Here is a 19,340-nt window from a genome sequence, read left to right as displayed (position 1 = left end):
CCTGCTGGCCTGATCCCCCTAACTGCCCTCCCTTGCTGGCCTAATCCCCCTAAATGTCCTCCCCTGACAGCCTGTTCCCCTAACTGCCCTCCCCTTCCAGCCTGATCCCCCTAACTGCCCTCTCCTGTGGGCCTTGTCCCCTCTAACCTCCCCTGCTGACCTGATTACCCCTTAATGCCCTCCCCTGCTAGGATAGTCGCCCCTAAACTGCCCTCCCCTGCTCACCTGGTTGCCCCTAACTGCCCTCCCCTGCCGGTCTGGTCACTCCTAACTGCCCTCCCGTCGGCCGGATCCCTCTAACTGTCCTCCCCTGCCAGCCTGAACCCCCCTAACTGCCCTCCCCTGCCGGTCTGGTCACTCCTAACTGCCCTCCCGTCGGCTGGATCCCTCTAACTGTCCTCCCCTGCCAGCCTGAACCCCCCTAACTGCCCTCCCCTGCCGGTCTGGTCACTCCTCTAACTGCCCTCCCCAGACGGCCTGGTCACCCCTAACTGCCCTCCTCTGCAAGTCTGGTCACTCCTCTAACTGCCCTCCCCAGACGGCCTGGTCACCCCTAACTGCCCTCCCCTGCCAGTCTGGACACCGCTAACGTCCCTCCCCTGCCAGCCTGGTCGCCCCTAACCGCCTATGCCTCAGCCCCTGCCACAGTGATTTTGTCCGGAAAGAGTCCAGATGGTCTTCTGGAAGATGTCTGTTATAATTAGCATATTACCCTTTTATTAGTATAGATTCCAAAGTCTTATATACTGGAGATTTAGAAGTGTGATTTAATCTGCATAACAAAAAAAAATTCACCTGTTAAATTAACTATATAAAGCCATGCTTAAGGGGGCATGCTCACTGGTTGCAATTGGACCTGTGAAGCAGGAGGTCATGGTTACATTCCTAGTCAGGGCATATGGCCAGGTTACAGGTTTGATTCCCAGGGAGGAGCCTGCAGGAAGCAGCTGATCAATGATTGTCTCTTGTCATTGATGTTTCTATTTCTCCATCCCTCACCCTGTGAATCTGAAATCAATAAAAATATACTTTAAAATTTATATCTACATATATTTATTTATGTGTGGCACAAACTGATACATCACAACTTAATCATAAACATCCCATCAGTTCACCCCTCACCCAGATCAGGATTCCCCTCCTCCCATTACCATGTATTTCTGTCCATGGATCTGTCTCTGTCTCCCTGTTCCCTTTCTCTCCTCTGTGGTCCTTTCCTGTGTCCCCCCCTCCCCTGCTCTTTCCCCCCTTTTCTCTGTCTGTCCCTACACCTGGACCATGAACCTCCTGAAACCTATTTCCCTTCCGGTGCTCTTTCCCCTGGTCTCTGATCGCTCCATCTCCACACACGTCCGCGTCTGTCCCTCCCCACGCCCGTGTCCCCGCTGCTGCCCGTTACAGTCTGTCCTGCTCCCCACAGCTGGGGACTCCGCGCTGCTCCCCTCTGCTCCCTCCTCCCTAAGCCCCCCTTTCCGTCCCTGCACTCGCTCCCCAACTCTTCTCCTCTGAACCAGTGTCTCCGTCTGACCTGCCTCCTCCTGTGCGGCCCCCACTTCTGCTCACCAGGACCCTCTCCCTCTCAGCTCCCCTCCTCTCTCTGGGCTCCCCTCCCCCTATTTCCCCACTTCCCTCCTCCTCAGGCTGCTTTCCCGAGTTCCCCCCTCACTCCCACCATCGCCGTCCAGTCCTCCCACACCCCTATGGGCCCTCTGTGGACCCCTCACCGCCCTTCCTCCTCCCACGTGTCTGTCTCTCTCCCTCCCCCTCCTGACCCCCCAGCCCGGGTCCCCGCCCCCCGCAGTCACCGCCCCCACAAAGCCCTCCCTGCGGGCAGGTCACCTCTTCTGGGGACACCGCGTTCTTCCCCCTGAGCCCCTCCCCATGGACACTGTGCTCCCCGGGCACTCAGACCCCTTATTAATGGGGGGGCCTAGGAAGGCGGGGAGCAGACCCCCAGGCCGAGAGCCATCCGGGCTCTGTGGGCGGAAAGCGCCGGGCGGGGAAGGGGCGCAAAGGGCGGGAACCCCCTGACCCAGACTCCCAGCCCCGCGGGGGGACCGGCGGCCCCGGGGATGGTTTTCGGCAGGAAAACCACGCGGCAGGCGGGGGCCACAGCCACAGGCGGAGAGACCGCGGGCCGGGCCTCAGTTTCCCCCAAAGGAACGCGGCGCCTCCACTGCGCAGCCGCCCGGGACCGGACTCACCGCTGTGAGGGGCTCCGGGGCGTGGACCTCACCACGGACTTCAGCGCCCGCAGCGCCCTCAGCCTTCCCTGCGGGGAGGGGGCGGAGAGCAGCGGCTTTAAAGCACAGACACCTCTCCAGAAAAAACGGCCATCTTCCTCGCCACAACCGCTTCCGTCTACAAGGAACTGCGCATGCGCCTCCCCGCGGGATGGGCGGGGCCAGCGCCTGAGCTGAGCGGCTCCGCGGTGGGGGCGGGGCTTGTGCGGGGACAGAGGGAGGGAGGGCGGGGCGGGAGCGAGGGGGCAGCCCTGGGTCCCTCACCTCCTCCCACAGGGACAGCCCCTCCTGGGGGAGTTCCCCCGTCATTGTTGGGGTTTGGCTGGTGACGCGGCTGTGACAGGATTCACCAGGGAGAGAAGAGACAGGAGCAGAGAGAGGGCGGGTATTTTACTTCTTTATTTATTTATTTTATTTTATTTTATTTTTTTAGAGACAGGGTCTCGCTATGTTGCCCCGGCTGGAGTGCAGTGGCTATTCACAGGCGCGATCCCACTACTGATCAACAGGGGAGCTTTGACCTGCTCCGTTTCCGACCTGGGCCGGTTCACCCCTTCTTAGGCTACCTGGTGGCCCCCCCGCTCCCGGAGGTCACCATATTGATGCCGAACTTAGTGCGGACACCCGATGAGAGAAAAACTTCAATCACCTGCCTCCTGCACACTCTCTACTGGGGATGTGGCTGCAACCAAGGTACATGTCTGCAAATAGGCTCTGGACTATCAGCCAGTGCCGGAGCCTGCCGGCATCAGTCGAACAGCACCTGCAAGGGGGGTGAGGATGAGAAATGACAGACAGAAAACAGGATGGGATTGGGAGAATGGAAGCACTTCCTGCTTGCCATCCCGAGATTATTTTTCTCCACACTTTTATACAGGGTCAGTTACATTCCATACATTACATCATTCCTATAATGTGGTAAGCATGATTATACCCCTTTGTTTAAGGTTTCCTACTGACCTTTACACAAAGCTCCTTATCTTGGCTAAGATCCCAACGGCTATACCTATACACACACCTCTGACGCCACCTAAATTCCTTACCATCATATAATCTAGCCATGCTTCTTGCTAAAGGGTAATTACGCTTATACATTAACCGTGCTTAAAGGTTAACTAAGCTTTAGGGGGCTGAATGTGTGATTACTAACTATTGTGCTTAGGGGTCTCTAAGCCTAAGAGGGTTGGCAGGATGTATGACTAACCTTGGGAACAGGCAGGCCACTTTGTGAAACCTGCCCTCTCAGGACTTTGTCAACTGAGGTCGCTCCCGACAAGCCAGGTTGGTCAATAAGGACAGCTTAGGGGACTGATCTGGATGCCCTGGCAGCTCTATACAAACCAGGAAAAAAGACTACATATGAAGTGATGTATTAATGTGCACAAATTCTCAGGAACCCATGGGAAAAAACAGCCTTTGCCTCATGTAAATAGCATATATCAAGGGCCTTGTTCTCCATTCAGCTACCCTATGTCTTCTCTTGAAACAGTAAAACCATTTATTTTTTTAAAACATATTTTTATTGATTTCAGAGAGGAAGGGAGAGAGCAACAGAGATAGAAACATCAATGATGAGAATCATTGATTGTCTGCCTCCTGCACTTACCCCACTGGGGGGATTGAGTCAATAACCTGGGCATGTGCCCTTGGCCAGAATCGAACCTGGGACCCTTAAGTCTGCAGGCAGACATTCTATCCACTGAGCCAAACCGGGTAGGGCGCAGTTAAACCATTTATATTGTATGTGACTATTGATAGGTATATACTTATTGGCATTCTCAAATTAATTAATTCCATCATAGGAGAGGACTTTAACTTCCCATTGACATCAATGGATAGATGTCCCAAATAAATCATTAAGTAAAAATTGTTTCCAAATGATTCATTAGACAAGACGGATTTTACAGTTTTTTTTTCATTTAAATTCTTTATTCTTTCATGCATTACATATGTTTCTCCCCATCCCTGCCTGCCACAGAATTTTATATGTTTACTGCAGAGATTATAAGCCGGAGTGTCACACGGGCAAACTGGTGTGCTGCAAGAACTTTTAGAACAAGCAACAGTGACTATTTAGTCAATAGCACAGTGTTGGAGACCAGGTATAAACTGACGCCGTCCTTGCACCTGAAGGGGCTAGCAAGGCTGGGACCCTTACCCACACAGCTTTCCCAGACTTGTTTGGATGGCGGTTACCTGTAGAATGAGAGCAACCTTTGTAGAATGAGAACAGCCTTTCATGGCTTATCAAGAAGTCTGTAACTATTTTACTGAGATTTGCTGTACCAAGAATTTGTCCTTCTGCTCTGTCCCTCCCTTAGTGATTAAGAGGAACAAAGACATTCCTCTTGACAGACCTCCTATTCAGTGTTTTGTGTATAAAAGGCATCGCGTAGTTAATAAACTTGCTACAGACTCTCGAAGACCTGTAGTCCTCCCGATTCCCGCTGTCCTTTCTTTTTTTTCTCAGTCCCACCTCCCTACCTCAGCCCGGTTCAACCCGTCAGGCTGGACCTGACAGCACAGACTATATTAAACATAGATTGTTGAATGAAATAAGTGACAACAGCCAACATAGTAACAGCTGTGCGGTGTGCATGGATGAAAATTAGCCTTGTTTTTTGGAAGATTGGTAAAATATTTATTTTGGTGAACTACTGAATTTCAGTAATTAGTTCATGTGTGCCATGTGATTTTAAAAAAAGGTTGAAATCTTTGACTTATAACTTCTCACCCCAATGCAGAAGAATATGCATTATTTTTTTTTTTTGCTACGAATATGCATTCTGAACAAACTGAAGACAGAATGCCCTCTATCCCAAGGGACAGTGTCTTCCTCATCTATTTTCCTAATGGCCATGTGAAAAACCAAAGATCTCGTGCATTTTGTAACAATTCACCTCCACAACATTCCTCATAACAGTACCAGAATATGGAACTATTGTCTAGATGGGATTGAATCCTTTGGAAGATCTGGGTCCCATAATATGTCCTGTAACAGGACAAATTCATAAAGCCCCTGGTCAGATGAGTCCCAGTCACAAAATATCAGGAGATACATATACATATGAATGCCCCATGGGTATGTCAGAAAGTAGAATATTGAACATCTTGATTCTGCAATGATTTTCTCAGTCCTTTGCGTGGCCACAAGCATAGAAACTGATGATTACCACCTCGTACAAAATCAGCACTGTACACTGGAGAACAAATGTGCAGCTTTCATTTTAATCTCTGCTTGCCTGCTATTCCTGGAACTTACAGTGATGGCTTGGCAAACACTCCAGGGACAGCTAATGCCAATGGACATACCTCTGATCAGGGCGTGAATCCTGGGTCGTAACAACCAGTAACCAAGAGCTGACTCCTTCTGCTGCAGGCGCGGTGCCCCAGCATTGACTGCTGAGGGGGCTGCAAATCAGAGCCAGATAGAGTCCTGAAGAGAGAAGCAGGGACTGATCCATTGCATCTGTGCCACCTTTTGATCAGCACTTGCCTCCCTCTTTCTCTCCCAGTCTGAACAGCAGCCGAGCCTCCATTTTAATCGAGGCCTCAATTGGGGCGGCTGATCAGCCCTGCCTTTACAATCAGGCCCCGTTAATAGGGCCAAAGACGCTGACTGGCATAGGAACCAACCAATCAGAACCAAATGTGGGTGTGGTGGGGAGCCAATGGCTGCCTAGGAGGCAGAGCTTTTGACTCTGACCTGCATAAAAACTGACCACTCAGAACCAAATTGGCCAGCAGAGGGCAGCTGGGGGCAAGATCAAGCCTGCAGGGGAGGGCAGTTGGGGGTGATCAGGCAGGTAGACAGGTGAGCAATTAGGAGCCAGAAGTTCCAGATTGTGATAGGGATGTCTGACTGCAGGCGCAGTCCCTATCTCACACATCCCCAAAGGGGTCCCTGATTGGAGAGGGTGCAGGTTGGGTGAAGGGAACCCCCGCTCCATGCACAAATCTTGTGCATCAGGCCTCTAGTATATAAAACAACTTTGTTGCCAAAACCGGTTTGGCTCAGTGGATAGAGCGTCGGCCTTCGGACTGAGAGGTCCCAGGTTCGATTCCGGTCAAAGGCATGTACCTTGGTTGCAGGCACATCCCCAGTAGGGGGTGCGCAGAAGGCAGCTGATCGATGTTTCTCTCTCATCGATGTTTCTAACTCTCTATCCCTCTCCCTTCCTCTCTGTAAAAAATAAATAAATAAATAAAACATTAAAACAACTTTGCAAAATAATAAAATAGATTTTAACCGCAAAGCTGCCATGGTCTCTGGGGTTCCTGTAGAAAAAATGACTAAGTTTAGGCTACATTCAAGAGAGAACAGATATTCTCTCATCATTAAAGTTTCTCTCTCACTCCCCCTTTCTCTCTGAAATAATATATATATTAAGAAAGTGAGAATAAAAACTATTTAACATGGTTGAATTCCATCCCAATAAGTAAGATAATAGGATAACAATGAGAAATTCTTAAGGTTTCCAATGAAAATCAGGACAAGAAAAATCATTCCAATTATAAAGTACACAGATGACAATTTGTGGTATTCCAAAATTTCATATTTATATTAAAAATTATAGGTGTCAACATGAGAACCTAAATCGTGGGTTACCTACTTCATAAAAATAAAGAAAAATATTCATAAAATTCTACTGTCAGTCATTGTATTATTAAGTTCAAAACTACTAAGTGGCCGAAACCGGTTTGGCTCAGTGGATAGAGCGTTGGCCTGCGGACTCAAGGGTCCCAGGTTCGATTCCGGTCAAGGGCATGTACCTTTGTTTTGGGCACATCCCCAGTAGGGGGTGTGCAAGAGGCAGCTGGTCGATGTTTCTCTCTCATCGATGTTTCTAACTCTCTACCCCTCTCTCTTCCTCACTGTAATAAATCAATAAAATATATTTTAAAAAAAAAGAAATTTAAAAAAAAAACTACTAAGTGGAAGTTACAGGGCTTTGAAGGGCTGATGTGGGATAGGAATAGCTTTATATGCTGTTGTCATAGCACTGCGAAAAGAATGGCAGCTTAGAGGACAACGAGAAAATCCACAGGAACAGGAAAGGGGAAATGAAAGAAATAGAATTAATTTTTCTGAGATCAGCCAGCATGCAGCCTAGGAAAGGTGTCCTCTCTCCAACTGCAGAGCTCATGCCAATTCTGTATCCTGGGTACATCAGTGTCACTGCTACTGCAATATCCCTCTTTATCAGTGCTACACAGATAGCACTGATGTGAGTGTAGTTCTGGTCACCTAAATGTGATAACCACAAATTGATGTGCCCTCAAAACATTTTCAGCTCAATAAATAGGCAAAGAAAAGGAAGTAACTTTGAAGACATAATTTACAAAACTCGAGAATTATTTTAAAAGATTTATTCAATAGGATTATTCTCTAATAGAAGAATATAGTGTGCCTTACAATGTACCCAATATCCCATGGTAAAGTGTACACAAAAGAAGTCCATATAATATACAACAGCTCACAGATCTTTATGGCAGAAACAATCAACCCCATGATTTCACTCACACACATCAGGAATAAAACAGAGCAGCATCATGCCCTAACCAATTTGGCTCAGTGGATAGAGCGTTGGCCTGCGGACTGAAGGGTCACAGGTTCGATCCCAGTCAAGGGCATGTACCTTGGTTGTGGGTACATCCTCAGTACGGGATGTGCAGAAGGCAGCTTATTTTCTAACTGTTTCCCTCTCCCTTCTTCTCCGTAAAAAATCAATAAAAATATATAAATGGGATAACACTCTAAGTAATTGTACATATGGAAAGATCAATTCTTTTGATATATTCAAGTATAGAAATATCACCTAACTATATTTAAAGTTTGGAGTACACTGTGTAATATTCTGATGTAGAAATACCTGAAAGGCATTTTGACTACCTATTTAGTGTGAATTCAGTGATAATTTAAAAGCCATAATCAATTACATATTCAAATAAAGTTTTTACATCTTTACAGTCACTTTAAGGCACACATTCCTCGTTTTATAAACTGTATATTGTAAACAAAAGGCCTACCTCCTACATTATAAATGTAGAATTTCGACACAATTACAATTCCTGATAAGACTGGGGCTGTAGGTCCAACTATAGGATTTCCAACATTCTTTAGTTTTAAGGTTTCCCTCTAGAATTCCAATGTGAGAAATAAGCTACAGTTGCGGATTAAAGATTTTAGGACATGGTTTACATTTGTATTGTTTCTCCCCAGTATGAATTCTGATGTAAGGTAAGGTTTGCATACTGAGTAAGCTTTGTTACATTCTTTATATCTCCTGAACTTCGATCCACAGTAATAATTATCAGAGGTTGTATGACATATAAATGAGATATCACGTTGAGATATGCCTCAGAATTTGTAAGATTTTATCATTCTCAATGATAAAGCATGGTTAAATCTTTGCATAACTTTTTGTTTTTGCTCTTTCTCTTTAGAACGATTCGTAAAATTTTCAGGAAACATGACCACAGGCTAATGGCTTTCTCACATTTTCAACAATTGTAAGCCTTCCCTCCACTATAAAATCTGATGTTCAGTAAATTTAGAGCTGTGGGTAAAAACTTCAGTACATTCTCTACATTTGTATTATCTTTTTCTTTGGAAGCCTCTAAGGTAAGTCATATGTGAATGGCTCTTAAAAGCTTTTTTACATTTTTCACATTCATAAGGCTTCTTTTCAGTATGCATTCTGTGATATTCAGTAAGTTTTCACTGCTGGTCAAGGACTTAACACTATACACATCTGTAGGACTTCTCTGCAGTTTGAACTCTCTGATGCTTAGTAAGGTTTGATGATCTACCAAATGGTTACTGACATTCTGTATATTTTTAAAGCTTCTCTCTAGGATGAACTCTGTGATGTGTAGGAAGATCTGAGGAGTTGCCAAACGATTTGCCACATTATATATATTTATAAGGCTTCTCGCCAGTAAGAACTTTCCTATGCTTGATAAGGACTGAGGATCTGCTGAAGGATTTACCGCATTCTCTACATTTATAAGGCCTCTCTCCAGTATGAACTCTCTCATGCTTAGTAAGTTCTGATGAGTGGCCAAAGGATTTGCCACATTCTCTACATTTGTACGGTTTCTCTTCAGTATTAACAATCTGATGTCTTTAAGCCTTGTAGACTCGCTGAACGATTTGCCACATTCTCTACACTGATAAGGCTTCTCTCCAGTATAAACTCTCTGATGCTTTATAAGTTGTGAGGAACTGCGTAAGGATATCTCACATTCTGTACATTTATAAGGTTATCTCTAGTATGAACTCTCTGATGGCTTGTAAGGTTTGAGGATCTGCCAAAGGATTTGCCACATTCTCTACATTTGAACGGCTTCTCTTCAGTATGAACAATCTGATGTCGAATAAGCTTTGTGGACTCACTGAACGCTTTGCCACATTCTCTACATTGATAAGGCTTCTCTCCAGTATGAACTCTCTGATGCTTCTTAAGTTCTGAGGAACTGCCAAAGGATTTCTCACATTCTGTACATTTATAAGGCTTCTCTCCAGTATGAACTTTCCTATGCTTGATAAGGTTTGAGGATCTGCAAAAGGATTTACCACATTCTCTACATTTATAAGGCTTCTCTCCCGTGTGAACTCTCTGATGATCAGCAAGGTGTGAGGATCTGCCAAAGGCTTTGCCACATTCTCTACATTTGTAAGGCTTCTCTCCAGTATGAACTATCTGATGTCGATTAAGATTTGTGGACGTTGTGAACGATTTGCCACATTCTGTACATTTATAACGCTTCTCTCCAGTATGAACTCTCTGATGCTTTATAAGTTCTGAGGCACTGCAAAAGAATTTGTCACATTCTGTACATTTATAACAGTTATCTCTAGTATGAACTCTCTGATGGACTGTAAGGTGTGAGGATCTGCCAAAGGATTTGCCACATTCTCTACATTTGTACGACTTCTTTTCAGTGTGAACAATCTGATGTCGAATAAGCTTTGTGGATTCACTGAACGCTTTGCCACATTCTCTACATTGATAAGGCTTCTCTCCAGTATGAACTCTCTGATGCTTCTTAAGTTCTGAGGAACTGCCAAAGGATTTCTCACATTCTGTACATTTATAAGGCTTCTCTCCAGTATGAACTTTCCTATGCTTGATAAGGTTTGAGGATCTGCAAAAGGATTTACCACATTCTCTACATTTATAAGGCTTCTCTCCCGTGTGAATTCTCTGATGATCAGCAAGGACTGAGGATCGGCCAAAGGCTTGGCCACATTCTCTACATTCGTAAGGCTTCTCTCCAGTATGAACTCTCTGATGTTGATTAAGCTTTGTGGACTCACTGAATGCCTTGCCACATTCTGTACATATATAAGGCTTCTCTCCAGTATGAACTCTCTGATGCTTTATAAGTTCTGAGGCTCTGCAAAAGAATTTGTCACATTCTGTACATTTATAAAGGTTATCTCTAGTATGAACTCTCTGATGGACTGTAAGGTTTGAGGATCTGCTAAAGGATTTGCCACATTCTCTACATTTATATGGTTTCTCTCCAGTGTGAATTTTCTGATGATCAGTAAGAGATGAGAAGTGGCTAAAGGCTTTGCCACATTCTCTACATTGATAAGGCTTCTCTCCAGTATGAACTATCTGATGTCGATTAAGCTTTGTGGAATCACTGAATGCTGTGCCACATTCTCTACATTTGTAAGGCTTCTCTCCAGTGTGAACTATCTGATGTCGATTAAGCTTTGTGGAATCACTGAATGCTTTGCCACATTCTCTACATTTATAAGGCTTCACTCCAGTGTGAACTATCTGGTGTCGATTAAGCTTTGTGGAATCACTGAATACTTTGCCACATTCTCTACATTTATAAGGCTTCTCTCCAGTATGAATTCTCTGATGAATACTAAGGGTATAGGGCTGGCTAAAGGCTTTGTCACATTCTGAGCATTTATAAGACTTTTCTCCCTTAGAATTTCTATAATGTTGAGTATGTCTTGAAGACTGACTAAAGCCTTTTTCATCTTCTCTGAGTTTGTAAAATTTTGCAATAGTATGAATTCTTCCCTTATGTGCAATAAGAGATGAATGACATTTAAAGGCTTTGCCACATGCTTTACATTTGTAAGGCGTCTCTCCAGTATAAATTCTCTGATTTAGAGTATAATCTGTAGGCCAATGAGATGTTTTACCAAAATCTTTACATGTATAAGGTTTTCCTTGGTTAGATATTTTGTTCAGTCTATTTAGATTGAATATTTGACTGAAGACTCTCCCACACGGATTCCTTTTATAAGCCTCCTCCCCAGTATGATTATTCTCTTGTTTGGTGTAATTTAACAATTGCTGAAAAGACTGTACACATGTATTTCCTTTGTGTGTCTTCTTCACAATAGGAATAACCTGACATATATTGTGACTGGACATTTGGTCGAAGACTTCTCCACTTTTATAATGGTTCTCTGCAAGCTCGCTTATCCAATGATTAAGATATGACTCTTGCTTAAGGTTTTCCCGATGTTCATTCCATTGATAACTGCTATCTCCATAATCTATACTCTGCTAATAATGGGAGATAGAAGTCCTTTAGTGACATTTATAAATTCATTAAACATGCACACTTGTTTTATAAGAACGATTTTGTAATACTCATTAAACCAAGATGGTTGTATAAGAAAAGCTCTCATAATTTATTAAATTTATTGACAAGAAATAAAAAGAATACATTACTTGTTAGAGGAATGTTAAATATTTGTTTAAAAGATTGCCAAACTGCCTAGCCAGCATGGCTCAGCGTTTGAGCTTCAACTTATGAACAAGTAGGTGATGGTTCCTTCCTGGTCATGCCACATGCCCTGATTGCAGGATCAGTGCACAGTGGGAGGCATGCTGGAGGCAGCCAATGAATAATTCTCTCTCATAATTGATGTTTTTGACTCTGTCCTCCTCTCCCTTATTCTGTGAAATCATTAAAAATGTTTGTTTTTTATATTATAAAATAATGCCAAATAGAGTAAAGGTTAATTCTATAGTTTTGGTATAAATCTCTACATTTTAGAAATGATTGCATGCAAGTTTAATTCCACCCAACCTTTTAAACAATTCAAATGATTATTTACACTACAGACTATGTAAAAACTATTTTATTCTGATAACTGTTCCAGATTAGTTCTGTTTATATTAATATTCTCTCTTCTCGTCACACTATTCCCCAAATACCAAGACTTTCATTAAGTATACATTATCAAAGTGACATCTTTTATGTCTTACCAGTATTATTTCAGAGAATAAATTTGGTATTCCAGCATTTGGCATAAAGGCCTGGTCATCTGCAGATTGCATAGCTGAAAGAAAACAAATGTACAGTTTTGACAATCAGGTGAGTGCACTTTGAAGTAACCAGCAACTATAGGCCAAATACCGTTTTGAGTACTCCAAGAGTCAGATAAAGACTCAAGGAAAGCTAAGGATAGGAACAATGAGAAAAACGCACATCAAAGAAGGACAAAGACTTGCTTACATTTGCCAATCATATCTGCTCAAACCACCTGGACCACAATGTCAATATTATGAAAAAACTCCCACCACCCAGTTTCTTCACTGGAGAGAGAGAGATGAAAGAAGTGAATGATCAATGATCTCTCTGTTTTGAAGCATCTTTTTTTTTTAATTAAATATATTTTATTGATTTTTTACAGAGAGAAAGGGAGAGGGATAGAGAGCAATAAATATCGATGAGAGAGAAACATGGACCAGCTGCCACCTGCACACCCCCCACTGGGGATGTGCCTGCAACCAATGTACATGCCCGCAACCGGAATCGAACCTGGGACCTTTCAGTCAGCAGACTGACGCTCTATCCACCAAGCTAAACCGGTTAGCAACCCAGGCATTGGTCCATGACCAGAATCTAACCTGGGACCTTTCCGTCCTCAGGCCTATACACTGGGCAAAACCAGCTATGGCCCGATTTGTTCCTCGAGAGCAAGTATCTAACACAGAAAGAAGCAGCCCCTTAGAGATGTTAAAATAAAAGAAATGAAAGACTGCGGGTGGAGTAGGAACTCCGGAGGAGTCATCCTCACCCAGGGAGGCCAGGTTGCTGTAGTTCTCCAACATCACATCCATGTACAACTTCCGCTGAGCTGGGTCCAGCCATTCCCACTCCTCCTGAGAGAAATCTATGGCCACATCCCCGAAAGTCAACAGTCCCTGAAATAAAAACACACATTTACCCAGAGGTCACCGAAAGAGTTCACAATGTCACCCAACATGAAAACAGTGTTAGAAAAGGGATGTACCTACGAGAGTATCCTAAATCACCAAATAAGATCCCTTTGCTCCAGTAACATTCTCTGATGTGTTTTCTAACACTGACAAGTGAGGTTGACATATGTCCATAAATCCATGGTGCAGATTTTACTTTACAGGAAAAAAAAAACTTTAAAATTACAGCACGAACGTAGTCAGTTTGGCTCAGTTGATAAGAGTGTTGCCTGCAAACTGAGGAGTCGCAGGTTCGATTCCAGTCAAGGACACATGCCTGGGTTGCGGGCTGCTTCCCCAGTAGGGAGTGTGCAGAAGGGAGCCGATCAATGATTTTCTCTCATCATTGATGTTTGTGTATTTCTCTCCCTTCCTTACTGAAATCAATAAAAATATAATGAAAAAATAAATTTAAAAAGTAAAATAAAACTAAGGCATGCATACAGGCATATGGATTTCTGAGTGCTGTATCTGCATCATTCAGGGTCAGAGGAGTATATTTCTCAGATGGAAATATTATGGTAGGTTGGAAGTATATGGACTTCTTCTCAAGTGTGAAGCAGACCACAACAAAATGAACTTCTGTAAAGACACAGATTCTGATCCAGGTTCTGAGATGGAGCCTGTGTTTCCACACGTGTAACAAGCTAACTTTTGATTTGTGATGTCCATGTTTCTGCGTCATATCCCATACTTCTCAATACACAGAAAACAAAAACACAGGAAATAATTCATATAAAACTTGGAACTGGATGTTAATGGAATTTTGTTAATGGAATTCAGGTCTCCCGTAATATAACACATAGGAACCACAATCCTCATTGGAAATTTACTATGAATAATCTTAGAACAAGATTATTCTACCTAGTCCAGCTGGTGTGGCCCAGTAGTTGAGGGCTGACCCATGGACAAAAGATGTCACTGGTTTGATATGTGGTCTGGACACACGACCAAATTGCAGGCTCAATCCCCTGTGGAGTGTACAGGAGGCAGCCAGTCCATGATTCTCTCTCATTGCTGACGTTTCTATCTCTCTATCTCTCCCTTGCTCTCTGAAATCCATAAAAAAACACTTGAGGAGAAAACAAGAAAAAATAGCTGAAATAATGTTAACAGTTGAAGGCACAGAGACACATATTTTACAATTATGAAATCAAGATAGTTTAGTGATTCTGTAAATCTCATGAATCTATTTGTTCATGATCCCTTTGTTTTGTATAAACACAATAAGGAGAGAAACATAAGGATATAAAACAAGTTAGACCTATTGTTTCCTTTGTGTGGTTGTAAATTCTCATCTGGGGAGATTTTTTTCCACTGACTTTTGGAGAGTGGAAGGCAAGGAGGTAGAGGAACAAAAGGATGGAAGGGGGAGATGGAGAGAGGGGGAGAATGGGAGAAAAAGAAAGACATCAATGTAAAAGAGACACATGGATTGGCTGTCTACCACAGGAACTCAGGTGCTACTTGCCCTGGACCAGCAATAAAACCCTCCGTCACTGATCCACACCACCCTCAGGGAACTAGTTATTTTTATTAGTCCATTTGTTTCAAAAGTTTTATGTATACTGGAGAGCTACAGTGTAGAAATTTAATGAAACTGAACATACATTAATAATATCACTTTGGAGAACTTTCTAAGTGATCATGTAGGGCAGTGGTTGTCAAACCGCGGCTCGTGAGCCACATGCAGCTCTTTGGCCCCTTCAGTGTGGCTCTTCCACAAAATACCACGGCCTGGGTGAGTCTATTTTGAAGAAGGGGTGTTAGAAGAAGTTGAACTTTAAAAATTTGGCTCTCAAAAGAAATTTCAATCGTTGTACTGTTGATATTTGGCTCTGTTGACTAATGAGTTTGCCGACAACTGATGTAGGGTATGTCCGAGATGTGAGTAGAGAATATAAAAAAATTTAAAGAATCAAGTCCTGGTATTTAAAAGTCCCATGCAAAAGCCAATTATATGTAGGAAATAAAAGTAAGTCCCTTTCAAAAGCAAATGCAAACTAAGAAGAGGGACATTAGCAGATGTTAAGTGATGGTCTTTGCACAACTTTCATTAAATCACTACTACACCCTTGTTCATGAGAAAGGGAGACTATGAACTCCATAGTGAGGGGAGCACCTGTGTCACCGGAACATCAGGTGGACTGAGACAATGGCCATCAGGTGACTTAGGCACACACTCAGAAGGTCAGGTCACCACTGCCATGACATTACTGCCAAAAATACCTCAATAAAGAAATAATTATGTGGAAATGATCACAAATAATCATTAATTTTTGCAAGTATCAGTCCACGGGTACCTCTTGTGTTCTGTAAGCTAATAGTACATTTAACTATGAAGTCTTTGTACTAATCTAGTGAGCAAGTGTCTTCTATTTGCTATTTATTCTTCTTTTAGAACTTGCTGAGCAATTCTGAGTAGTAAAGTGTGCATTTTCTTACCCCTGATCAAGAGCCGATGCTGCAGCCACTTGAACCTAAAACCTACATTTCCCTTCTTCAATATACTAGAGCCTCTGAACGCATCCCATTAGGAATGTTAGACATGGCTGCCTTCCCAGATGGATCTGTCACAAAAGGGATGTTCTGGGGAGTTGCAAGTCATTAATTAAAGTGGGAATGCTTCCTGACCTTAGGGAGGCTGCATAAAATGAAGGCAGAGAAGGCTCTGGGAAAAAGGAGAGAATACCAAGCTGGTGATGCTCTGAGACAAGAGTGTTGACCTCTGAACCAGGAGGGCAGGGTTCCATTCCTGGTCAGGTCATACTCCAGGTTTCACACTGGGTACACAGTGGGGGGAATGCAGCAGGCAGCTGATCACTGATTCTCTCTGCTCATTGATGGTTCTGTCTGTCTCTCCTCTCTTATCCATTCTGAATTCAATAAACACATACGTTAAAAAAGAGACAGAGAAATATAGAAACTGCTGACACTGATTATCGTAACAAAACAGGAAATTGCCGAAACCGGTTTGGCTCAGTGGATAGAGCGTCGGTCTGTGGACTGAAAGGTCCCAGTTTCGATTCCGGTCAAGGGCATGTACATTGGTTGCAGGCACATCCCCGGTAGGGGGTGTGCAAGAGGCAGCTGGTCGATGTTTCTCTCTCATCGATGTTTCTAGCTCTCTGTCCCTCTCCTTTCCTCTCTGTAAAAAATCAATAAAAAAAATAAAATAAAATAAAAACCAACACAGGAAATAGCCCTACTGGGTTTGGCTCAGTGGGTAGAGCGTCAGCCTGTGGACTAAACGGTCCCAGATTCCATTACAGTCAAGAGCACATGCCCGGGTTGTGGGCTTGATCCCCAGTGGGGTTGTGCAGGAGGCAGTCAATCAATGACACTCTCTCATCATTGATGTTTCTCTCTCTCTCTCCCTCTTCCTTCCTCTCTGAAATAAACAAAAATTAAAAAAGAAGAAAACAGGAAATAAGGAAAGGAAAACAAGCTTGAAAAGTAAGAACATTAGAAGTACAGAAATATGGAGGAGAGGTAAGAGTCCCAGAGAGATGAAGGGGATTGAGAGAAAGAGTGGTCCTGGCAAACAGAAGTGGGGGTAATAAAGGGGGACACACTTTAGAGAGACTGGTTCGAGTAAAAGAATTGGGGAGGGAATGCAGGGACAAAAAGGAGGGTTTAGGGATGACAGAGCAGAGGGAGAAGCTGCACTGAGTCAGCCAGCTGTGGGTAACAGGACAGAGTGTAACAGGCAGCAGAGGGGACACAGGTGTGGGAAGGGAAAGAGAAATATATCAACAGATGTTCAAGGAAAACCAAACAGCCTCTTACCCAGGACACATCTTTTACCTGAGAAGCAGCCATGTGGTCCTGGTCCTGATGGGGTCTGGGTTGTTTCCTCAGGTGACACTATGTTGAGGAGTCACAGAATTGCCTTCAAAGACGTCAGCACAGCGTCTCATCAGCTCACCTCACACTCACCGTCAGAAGGACCTGGAAATGAGGGAAAGGCCACCCCTCCTGTCCGTGGTCACAGGAGAGGAACAATGAGCTCCCACATGGAGACCACACCGTGAGGGGTTTTATTCTGTCTTCATGTGTCTGTCTTTCCAAAGACTTCCACAGACTCCTACAGCAATGAGAGCATGTGCTGCTCTGCTGAACCCCCAAACCCAACAGAATACCCCTTAGCTCCTCTTAATATGCCTGCCCTGGGGCCCATGACAGGGCATCTTTAAGTAGTTCCCTCCTGGGGCCTGCAAGCTTCTCTCAGAGCTGTTTTCAGTAGCCCTGGGTACCACACATCAGACCCAGCACACCTGAGACCTCTGGGTAGTGGGAGTCAGAGTTTTGAACAGGAACTTGTACATGTGTAGGTTTCCCAGGAAGAATTCCTCCCCCCTTTCCCAGGAAATTACAGAGAATAGGTCTTCATGCTAAAGCCTTTGGCTAAAATTACCTACTGAAATATGCTCATCAAATGACTTCAACATGAATAGATGGGCCCTGAGAGAACCAAGTTGCAGTTCAATCCCGTCCATCCTTCAATAGTTTCAGAGAATGGACAAGAGGGACTTAGGGGAACAGCTCCTTTGTGTGGCTCACAGACACTAATTCAAAAATCACATGAAGGGAAGGAAAGAGGTGCTCAACATGAAACTAACTCACACAACTAGCTTCCAACTGTGATGATCATTGACATCCTTACGAAGTGCACACTGAGATCGCCTCATAATACTAAATGACAATGAATATTACAAGGTATAATAAACAGTGAAAATGATACAGGGCTCAGAATCTGAACTACACACAATATATTTAAAACCAAAATCAGCCCTCACCGGTTTGGCTCAGTGGACAGAGAGTCGGCCTAAGGACTGAAAGGGTCCCAGGTTCCATTCTGGTCAATGGCATGTACCTTGGCTGCAGGCACATCCCCAGAGGCAGCTGATTGATGTTTCTAATTCTCTAGCCCTCTCCCTTCCTCTTTGTAAAAAAATCAATAAAATGTATTTTAAAAAATAAAAATAAGCCAATATATCACAACTTAACCATCCACATCCCATCAGCTCACCACTCGCCCAGATCAGGGTCCCCTCCTCCCACTGCCATGTATTTCTGTCCATGGATCTGTCTCTGTCTCCCTGTTCCCTTTCTCTCCTCTGTGGTCCTTTCCTGTGTCCCCCCCTCCCCTGCTCTTTCCCCCCTTTTCTCTGTCTGTCCCTACACCTGGACCAGGAACCTCCTGAAACCTATTTCCCTTCCGGTGCTCTTTCTCCTGGTCTCTGATCGCTCCATCTCCACACACGTCCGCGTCTGTCCCTCCCCACGCCCGTGTCCCCGCTGCTGCCCGTTACAGTCTGTCCTGCTCCCCACAGCTGGGGACTCCGCGCTGCTCCCCTCTGCTCCCTCCTCCCTAAGCCCCCCTTTCCGTCCCTGCACTCGCTCCCCAACTCTTCTCCTCTGAACCAGTGTCTCCGTCTGAGGTGCCGCTGTAAGAATAAAGAATTTTTTAAAACTGTGTGTCTTATCTTCCCAAGGTGTCCCTCCCTTCCTGTGATGGGAACAAGACCGTTAAAGTTGTAAAGCTGTGTATCTTATCTCAACTCCTCCAAGTCTCCCTCCTGGTGATAGGAACCAGACCATCAAGGCTGTCCCAGGAAAAAGCCCTGTCATAAAACATGAGATTAACGAGCCCAGCTCCCCCTTTGAATTCCCCGGCAGCATTTGGTCCCCTTTTCCTCCCTCTCGTGTGTGACCCCTCCCAACGTGTAGTTTTTGCCTATATAAGCTTGTAAAATTTCCTACTAGGTTGTTCAACTCCTCTGCTCCTGCCTGAGTTACGAGTTGAGCCCCAGCATGCTGGAATAAAGCCTCTTGCTGTTTG

At 44.3% G+C, this 19,340-nt stretch overlaps 2 protein-coding genes across 9 annotated transcripts in view; both read right to left on the bottom strand.

The window, feature by feature from the left end:
* Nucleotides 1-17,408, bottom strand: part of LOC307092384 (uncharacterized protein) — a 129,569-nt gene extending 112,161 nt beyond the window's left edge. For 3 of the 8 annotated variants that reach the window (XM_079759668.1, XM_079759672.1, XM_079759674.1), the window contains exons 1-2: nt 2,205-2,347; nt 796-1,008 (exon numbers count right to left, since the gene is read on the bottom strand). The gene's annotated coding sequence lies outside the window, so the exon portion shown is untranslated. Of the gene's footprint in view, nt 1-795; nt 1,009-2,204; nt 2,348-17,302 lie in introns of those variants that run through there. The other 5 variants (XM_079759673.1, XM_079759675.1, XM_079759678.1 and 2 more) reach the window with 3 other exon arrangements.
* LOC307092387 (uncharacterized protein) lies at nt 7,662-13,557 on the bottom strand. Its single transcript, XM_079759683.1, has 3 exons — nt 13,315-13,557; nt 12,500-12,573; nt 7,662-11,791 (listed from the first exon to the last, which is right to left on the bottom strand). The coding sequence occupies exons 1-3, from the start codon at nt 13,355-13,357 to the stop codon at nt 9,455-9,457; spliced, it is 2,454 nt and encodes an 817-aa protein (XP_079615809.1). The 5' UTR covers nt 13,358-13,557; the 3' UTR covers nt 7,662-9,454.
* Nucleotides 17,409-19,340: the final 1,932 nt, after the last annotated feature.

Source organism: Cnephaeus nilssonii (genome assembly GCF_951640355.1).
Source record: "Cnephaeus nilssonii genome assembly, chromosome: 20".
Taxonomy (NCBI): domain Eukaryota; kingdom Metazoa; phylum Chordata; class Mammalia; order Chiroptera; family Vespertilionidae; genus Cnephaeus; species Cnephaeus nilssonii.
This window is presented reverse-complemented; position numbering and strand designations above follow the sequence as displayed.

Excerpts from the sequence above, each read along its gene's own strand:
- LOC307092387 (XM_079759683.1), bottom strand. The coding sequence starts at position 13,357 with ATGGATGTGATGTTGGAGAACTACAGCAACCTGGCCTCCCTGG. Across the intron at positions 12,574-13,314 it reads CAGCAACCTGGCCTCCCTGG|CTATGCAATCTGCAGATGAC; the intron begins GTGAGGATGACT and ends GTTTTCTTTCAG. Across the intron at positions 11,792-12,499 it reads TATTCTCTGAAATAATACTG|CAGAGTATAGATTATGGAGA; the intron begins GTAAGACATAAA and ends TCCCATTATTAG.